Source organism: Cheilinus undulatus, linkage group 20, assembly GCF_018320785.1.
Source record: "Cheilinus undulatus linkage group 20, ASM1832078v1, whole genome shotgun sequence".
Lineage (NCBI taxonomy): Eukaryota > Metazoa > Chordata > Actinopteri > Labriformes > Labridae > Cheilinus > Cheilinus undulatus.
The window spans coordinates 40231611-40239834 of NC_054884.1; the positions used below are offsets into that span (position 1 = coordinate 40231611).

An 8224-nucleotide genomic window follows, 5' to 3' on the forward strand; every position below is an offset into this window, starting at 1 on the left:
GATTACAGGGCCATGTTCTCTTTCTTGACATTATTAGATATGCTACAGGGAGGTACGTGAATGTTTACCATGACTGAATAAAATTGGTATTCAGGATTCATTTATGCTGAGGTCTTTATATGTTTGGATGGGTAAACAGGTCTGTCATGTGTGGTTGTTATTAGGTTTTCTGCTTTATGACATTTTGGAAACTGCCAAGAGGAAATGACCTAAATGCAGCTGTTGTCACACGAAGGTGTGTCAAGGGAGGGATTGACAGAAGAGAGTATAAATGAACTCACAGAATCTCAGACTTCAAGCTTCGATCAGAAGTCACGAAGACTCACGAAGACTCACGAAGATTCACGAAGACTCACAAAGCCTCAGGTGAGCTGCAGAACTCCATCAGGTGAGGACAAACAGAGATGGAGGTAGAGGGGAGAAAAGCATTAATGATGGAGATTCAGGCTCTTTTTCTCAGATTGGATGAGACGCTTTCTGCTCCTTTTCATTTAGCACTACTTCATGGTTAAATCAGTCAGATTTAGTATTGGTTTAACTAAATCTAAGTTGGTGTGAAAAGGTGAGGAGACCACTGCATAAACATGGTTCTCTTCTGACTATACTGGGTTAGGGAACCAGAAAGTAAAAACACCAGTATTTTAGTGATGGGAACGTCTGCTCCTTCCAGTCCCTAACAACTTTGTGTGCAGTACCATGTTGGTTTTATTAAATCAACCAAACACCACGGTGTTTTAACCTGAGACTGGTTACTGCTTGGGTATGCCTGTGGCACAGCAGTTCAGAGAACAGAAAATTGTTATTTTCTGTCTTGGCCTTAAGGTTAACAAAAGGAGGGAAAAAGCTCTCTGGAGTCGGCCTCCATGATTCATAAAAGAGTCGGTACATAGAGATGGATCGATCATGAACTAAACATTACTACTCTCTCAGTGATCTGCTCAGCAACAAGAACCGGCTCCTTCTGCTCCCTAACTGCTCTTTATTTGGGATCACTTTGGGCCTTTGGCCGACTCAGACTCATCACTGCTTTCTCTTCTACAGTCTGATCTTCATCAGCTCACTTCAGCACATACTCCACCATGAAGGTAGGTAGAGAGCTAACTGTTAGAGGCTGTTTTAGGATGATAGTACTGTAATATAAAACATAAATGTCTGAATAATTCTCTCCTTTGTTATATTCATGTAGAACCAAACATGTAGAGCTGCTGTCAGTGTGTTTGTTGGACTCTGTTGGTCTTTCTGGGATCTTTAAATAGATCTGCAGACCAACACAAACTTTAAAGATTAAAACTTTAATGTGATTCTGGGAACTTTATAGATGTTTGTTTTTTCTCTGTCCTGTCTCAGATAAACCAAAGATATATTTTTCTGTGTTTTCTTATTGACAGACCAGCAGGGTTTTGTGTTACCTTGACTGGTTGGACTGCTGAGTTCCTGCAGTCTTCCTCAGAAAATGACTGTAAAATAAAAATGTGAGCCTTTATTCCAGCTGGTTCCAGTCCTCCTCTGTCTCCTGGCTCCTCAGCTCATCAGCTGTTATCCCTTACTGCCGTTGGACTGCAGTCAGATCCATAAAGATAAGAGCCGACCCAGTGGAGTGTACACCATCTACCCCATCGGAGCCACATCTGCTGCCCAGGTAAGCCTCAGCCTCTCTGGGCTGCAGGTTAGAGCGGTGGTTCCCAGTCTTTAATCTTTCTGACCAGAAGCAGACAGAGCCGTGAACCCTTCTGAAATCTATGGTGCACCTTTAAGGGGGTCTCAGACCCCAGGGTGGGAACAAGTGGGTTACAGAAGAGCAATGCTGAGATTGAGTTGGCACTAGGGGACACACCTCACCCAAAGAGGGAAACCAGGGGACCCCCAGGGAGCCAGACCTGGGGTAGGGGGGATGGGGGACTAGAGGGATTCATGCACCTGTGGGCCTACAACCTGCAGGGTCCAGCTCTAGATCCAGAACCCCACTCCTGGAGAAAGGCTGGACACTGTCGTACTCTGGAGTTGCTCAGGGTGAGGGGTGCCGGATGGGTGTGGGGATTCTCACAAGCCCCCGGCTGGTAGCCTCTATGTTGGACTTTTCCCCGGTGGACCAGAGGGTCATCTCGTAGCAACTGCAGGTTTCAGAGGACAAGACTCTGACTGTTGTTGGTGCTCATGCACCAGCTTGAAGTACCCAGCCTTCTTGGAGTCTCACAGTGGGGTCCTGCAAGGGTGCCACTTGGAGAATCCATCGTCCTTCTAACAGTCTTCAATGCCCATGTGGGAAATGATGGAGACACCTGGAGGGAGTGATTGAGGGGAACAGCCTGCCTAATCTGAACCCAAGTGGTGCTCTGGCATTGGACCTCTGTGTTAGTCATGGTCTGTCCAGAACAAACACCATGTTCTAACATAGGGATGCTCAGAAGTGGACCTGGGACCCTAAGCCATCATCTCGGGCTGTTGATGGTCTAGGGTACCAGGCCACCAACTGAATATTTAACATTATTCAATATCTAACATGTTCATGAAAAATGGAACAATATTATCCTCTCTCTCCAATGGCTACATGTAGTTTAACAGCTTTTTATCCATCTGTAAAAAGTGCACCTCTTTGCTCTGGACCCTAGGGGGCATCGTCTGATTATTTACAGATAATTGAACACCAGTGGAAACCAGGCGGCAGACCCCAGCAGTACTGATCAGTGTGTTGATCCTAACTGTGCTTGTGTTTCCAGGTGTACTGTGACATGGACTCAGAGGGAGGAGGATGGACGGTGAGTGTCAGCTCAATCCTTCACACTTTAATCCAAGCTCTAATGAGCATTATGAAAGAGCAGTCAGATTCCCTAATCACCACTGCTCTCCTTTCATATCCTCTCACTCCCACCTTTCCTTGACCCTGAGACGTTTTTCACCAAGGTTAAGGAGAAGTGGAGAGGAAAGGACTCAGGAGGTCATTTTTTGGACTTTCTGAACAGACCCCTTGTCTTTTAGCTAGCTAACCTCCATCCTGTCCTCCAGGTGTTCCAGAGGAGGATGGATGGCTCGGTGAACTTCTACAGACCCTGGGATCAGTATAAGATGGGCTTTGGGAGCGCTGCTGGAGAGTACTGGCTCGGTAAGACAGAAAAACCAGGAAGTCCAGAGATGATTGATGACGCTGACATATCAAACTAGGACGTTTAGAATCTGACCTAATGAAGGGGAACTCATCCTCTCCTTCATGTTTCTGTGTTTGATTTCTCAGGTCTTGAAAATATTTTCCATCTGACTCTGAGGAGGAAGTTCGAGCTGCTGGTGGACATGGAGGACTTTGATGGAAACACGGCGTCTGCTCGTTACACCTCCTTCTCCATCGGCCCTGAGAAATACGGATACACCCTGCATGTTTCTGGATTCAAGGATGGAGGCGGTGAGTCAGAAGTTCTCTTTGGTTTCAGGACGACCTGTGAGGATGTCTGTTCTTGTTTTTATAGTAATGAAGGAGAAGATGTGTTTACTGTTGGTGACTCTGATGGTTTGTTTGGTCTTCATGTCTGCAGTAATGTCTAAAATCCTGATGTTCTGGTGTTTCTCTAGGAGATGGTCTGGTCTATCACAATGGAATGAAGTTCTCCACCTTTGACAAAGACCAGGACAAGTTGTCTGGCAACTGTGCCAAAAAACACTTGGGGGCGTTCTGGTATAACGACTGTCATATCACCAATCCAAACGGGGTTTATCGCTGGGGGGCCGATAACACTCTTTATGCTGTAGGAGTGGAGTGGAAACATTGGAAAGGCCATGACTACTCCCTGAAGAGCATCAGCATGAAGATCCGTCCTGTTCAGTAGACCACCAGGACCAATCAGCTGATCATCAACATGATCTCTTTAGATGGTAAACACCAGCCTCTCTGATCATGTAGAAGGAGCTCCACAAGGAGACCAGAAGGTTTTCTAAATCCAGTCTGGTTGAGCTCTGAACACCTGTTGGTTCTTACCTGATGAGAATAAATGAGCAGAAACTGTCCATCTCTCTCCTGTCCTGATTCTTTAAGAGCAAAAAACTCAGAATGAACCCAGAATCAGCAACAACACTCTGATGTCTTTATCTAAGCTCAGAACAACACACACAGCTGGAAACCTCACTGCACCAACATTTACACACAAACACAGACACAACAGAAACCTCAGACACACCCCATAAAAATGTCTCTTTACAGCAGAAATAAACATGTTGATGCTTTACTAGAGCTATATCCCAGCTAACCACAGTACAGTGGAGGCAGCCATTGCTAACGGCTTTGAGTACAACTAAACCTCACCTGAAGGGCTTTTGAAAAGTTCAGAGTTCAGTTTTAGTCTGACAAATCCAGATGAGTCTGTGTTCAATGTCAGTCTGTTACTACCCGGGGAGGTTCATAGAGTGTGGGTCTTATCTGGATCTGAACGAGTCAATCAGCCAATCAGACGTCCTCTGGGGCGGGGCATACAGCTGGCACCGGGCTCGCCTTCACAAACGCCATCTACGTCCTGGTTCAAAAACCAAACAACACAAATAGAGCAGAAATGTCAGTGATCTGGTTTATTTCTCTTCTTCACATCAGACTTCGTTCTAATTTTCCCTGATCTTCTTGTGTTTAACCATCAACCAAAGAAACACATCAAAATGGCATGAACCGAACTGCCAAGAATTTTAACAATAAACTTTATAAAACAGAAACATGAATTTCTCATCATGAATTACCAAATGTCAAAGTATTTTACACCAATAAATGAAATATTTATCTTTTAAACCACTTCATTTCTTTACACCTCCCTTTTAAAAACATTTTCTTACTAATTGTAATGGATTAAATCATAAAACATGGAAATAAATAAAATAATTGTGTTTCTTTTTCCCTTTGTCAATGTATTTTAATGAACTGTGAAGCACTTTGAATTGCCTTGTTGCTGAAATGTGCTAAACAAATAAACTTGCCTTGCCCTAATCACTTCAGATTAGCTTCAAAATGAATTTTATACCAAAATGAATCATTTTAATGTCACTTAAAACCATTAAAGTGGGCTAATGACACCAAAACAAAGAGATTCATGGAACAAAAATAGGTGAAATGCCCTTTAAGGCTCACTGCACTGTCTGAGCTCAATCAATCAATCAAATATACTTTATTGTCCCACTCAGGGAAATTTGTCCTGGACTCAGGAGCTGCTCCATAGATGCCCCCACAGCCACAACGACACATCATCAGGCACAACAATACCAGCAAACAAATAACAATACTATACAAAATGAATGCATTCTAAAAATTCATTATAATAAAAACACTATACATATTGCACAATCTTCAGCCTCAAGAAGCATTGTTTAGGAGTTTGATGGAGGTTGGAACAAATGAATTCTTGAAACGGTTAAGTTTGCAGTGAGGGACGCTGTATCGTCTTCTCGAGGGTAGGAGGTCATATTCTGAGTGGAGAACGGGATGAATCGGTCACTATCCTCTGAGCTTGCCTAAGAACGGTTTGTTCATAAATAGACTGCAGGGCCGGATACTCGCTCTTCCCCATCACCTTCATGGCCGTGTGCACCAGACGAGCCAGTTTAGTTTTTAGTTTTGTAGTAAGGTTGCCATACCAAGATGACATCCTATATCTGACTAAGCTCTCTATTACTGCCTGGTAAAATAAAACCATGATGCTTTTGTCCACCCCAAATGCTCTCAGTCTGTACAGAAAATACATTCTTTGTTGTAAACGAGTACACAGACTTTCAGCATGCACATTCCAGCTCAAAGTGTCATCTAAAAAAACCCAAGATACTTGTATGAGCTGACCTGCTCAGTGGGTGAGTCATGTATGATGACAGGGCTGTGGTCCCCTACCGATCTAGGGTCTAGGACCATCTCCTTAGTTTTATTAACATTTAAAATCACACCATTGCACAAACTTTCCTATTTCAGAGAAATAGGCTGAGGGACCAATATCAAAACTTTGTGAACTGTCCAGAGTGCTACAGTCCTTGGTCAGTGACCAGGTGAGAGGCTACCTGGCATCAAATTCCATTCTGTCTTCTTTTCAGTCAGGTTTTTGAAAAGAACAGCACTACCACTGCTGCAATGAAAGCAGTGAATGATGTCTTAGAGCACTGATCATCAACTGGTGGCCCGCGGGGCATACCGGGCCCCCCCAGAGCTTCCTTCCGGCCCCCTAAAAGATCACTGAATTGAGAAAAGGAGGGAAAGAAGATGTTGTGGTTTTAAGAGTATCCTTTGGCTTTAAATGTCTGCAGCTGTTGAATCCACCCAAAAACAATGAATATCCACAGAGTTTTAGAATGACTCAACATTTGATCTGTTTTACAGAAATTTACTGTCATAATTAGTAAGTTTTTCAAAAAAGAGTTAAGGTTGGCAGAGGTGCTGCAAAAATGACCAGATAAAGTGGTGAAAAGGGTTAGAGAGAAGCAAAAATGGGTGATAGGTGGCCAAATGGGTCATGGAGAGACAAAAAAAGGCAGATAATGTGGTGAAAAGATGTTAAAATGTGGCCAAAACTGGTAAAAGATAAGAAAAAAGGTATCAAAAATGGTTACAAATGACAAAAAATAGTGCAACAAAGTAATGAAAAGTGTCAAAAATAGAAGAAAATGGCAAAAATGGATAAGAGTGGCACAAAGGGGATTAAACATCTTTTTACATCCCTGGTTTTGGATCGTGGCTCTCTATAAAGTATTTTAAGACAATAAGGCTCTTTGGTAGGATACGGTTGAGTTCCCCTGGTCTAGACTGTCTTCAGACAGAGAAATATCAGTGGCAGGCAGAAATAAACTTTAGTTTGATTTAGACAGCATGGACAGCCTGAAAGAAGTGAAACTACACATTTTTAGATACACTGGCCAAAAACAAAGTGGCCACCTATAAAAGGTCACACACTCTAATATTTGGTTGGACCGCCTTTAGCTTTGATTACAGCACGCATTCGCTGTGGCATTGTTTGGATAAGCTTCTGCAATGTCACAAGATTTCTTTCCATCCAGTGTTGCATTAATTTTAATATTGATGATGGGAGAGTCTGACCACTGCGCAAAGCCTTCTCCAGCACATCCCAAAGATTCTCAGTGGGGTTAAGGTCTGGACTCTGTGGTGGCCAATCCATGTGTGAAAATGATGTCTCATGCTCCCTGAACCACTCTTTCACTATTTGAGCCCGATGAATCCTGGCATTGTCATCTTGGAATATGGCCGTGCCATTAGGGAAGAAGAAATCCATTGATGGAATAACCTGGTCATTCAGTGTATTCAGGTAGTCAGCTGACCTCAGTCTGTTTAAGAAGGGTTGCTGCAGTTGGTCAGGTCTAGGTTCAGCAACATTATGTGCCCAGAGAATGAGGTCAGCTGACTACCTGAATACAAAAATATAATATATATAAAAAATAAAAATATAATTGTTTAATTTTATGGCAATTTGGATTTTTAAAAATTTCAGTAAAAAGTGAAATGAACACTTCAGTTCCAAAAAGTTCAAATTTTCTGGCTGTAATTTGTGTTTTCAGGCTTTAAGGGGTTGAAAAGTGGCATAAGCAGTTAAAGTGGCTAAAAGCAGTAAAAAGGGGTAAGCAGCAAATATTAAGAAAGAAAAAAGTGAAAAATGGTAAAAGGTAGGGATGTCCGATATTATTGGCCTCCCAATATTATCGGCCGATAATAGCATAAAAATGTATTATCGGAAATTATTGGATTTTCATTTAAAAACATAAATAAATTAATTCTTTCAAAAAACTTTTACCCTGAGTTTAGATCAGCCAACATTTTTACTCCTTTGTTTACGATTACTAGTGCTACTCTAGTCTGGACTGAAGCTGTTTGCCTTCAATGTTTTTGTTGTAGTTTTGCCATTTGTGAAGAAGTCAAAACTAAGTATTTTGCCCTAGTTGTAGTGGCCGGGTATTGTCAGGATTATCTCAGGAGAGCATGATCCAAGCTGTTGTTTGAAGCATGTAAAAAAATAAGAAAAAAAGAAGCATTTGTCTTTTATAATAAATATGGCAGTGCCATGTTGGCACTTTTCTCAATGACTTAAGTTGAAGTTGTTTCTCATTTTTGCACAGGGAAATCAAACGTTTGCATTTGAAAGCCTTGTTGTTACATTTATGAATGCATCCAGTGGGGCATCACAATAAAGTGACTAAATTAGGCATAATGTGTTCATTTCACAACAGGGTATATGTGATGTTGTTACCTTACATTAGTTTTGGTGGAAAA

The 8224-nt window shown here is 42.2% G+C and overlaps 1 protein-coding gene across 1 annotated transcript; it reads left to right on the plus strand.

Moving 5' to 3' along the window:
• Positions 1-213: 213 nt before the first annotated feature.
• Positions 214-3993, plus strand: LOC121528230 (microfibril-associated glycoprotein 4-like). The gene is made up of 6 exons (XM_041815555.1): positions 214-235; positions 1500-1639; positions 2718-2756; positions 3004-3100; positions 3230-3394; positions 3562-3993. The coding sequence occupies exons 1-6, from the start codon at positions 214-216 to the stop codon at positions 3813-3815; spliced, it is 717 nt and encodes a 238-aa protein (XP_041671489.1). The 3' UTR covers positions 3816-3993.
• The last annotated feature ends 4231 nt before the right edge of the window (positions 3994-8224 follow it).

Bases quoted from the DNA above. Each gene is read 5' to 3' on its own strand.
- LOC121528230 (XM_041815555.1), top strand. From the start codon at position 214: ATGCAGCTGTTGTCACACGAAG. The intron at 236-1,499 runs GTGTGTCAAGGG...AGCTGGTTCCAG, and splicing joins GCAGCTGTTGTCACACGAAG to TCCTCCTCTGTCTCCTGGCT. The intron at 1,640-2,717 runs GTAAGCCTCAGC...TTGTGTTTCCAG, and splicing joins GAGCCACATCTGCTGCCCAG to GTGTACTGTGACATGGACTC.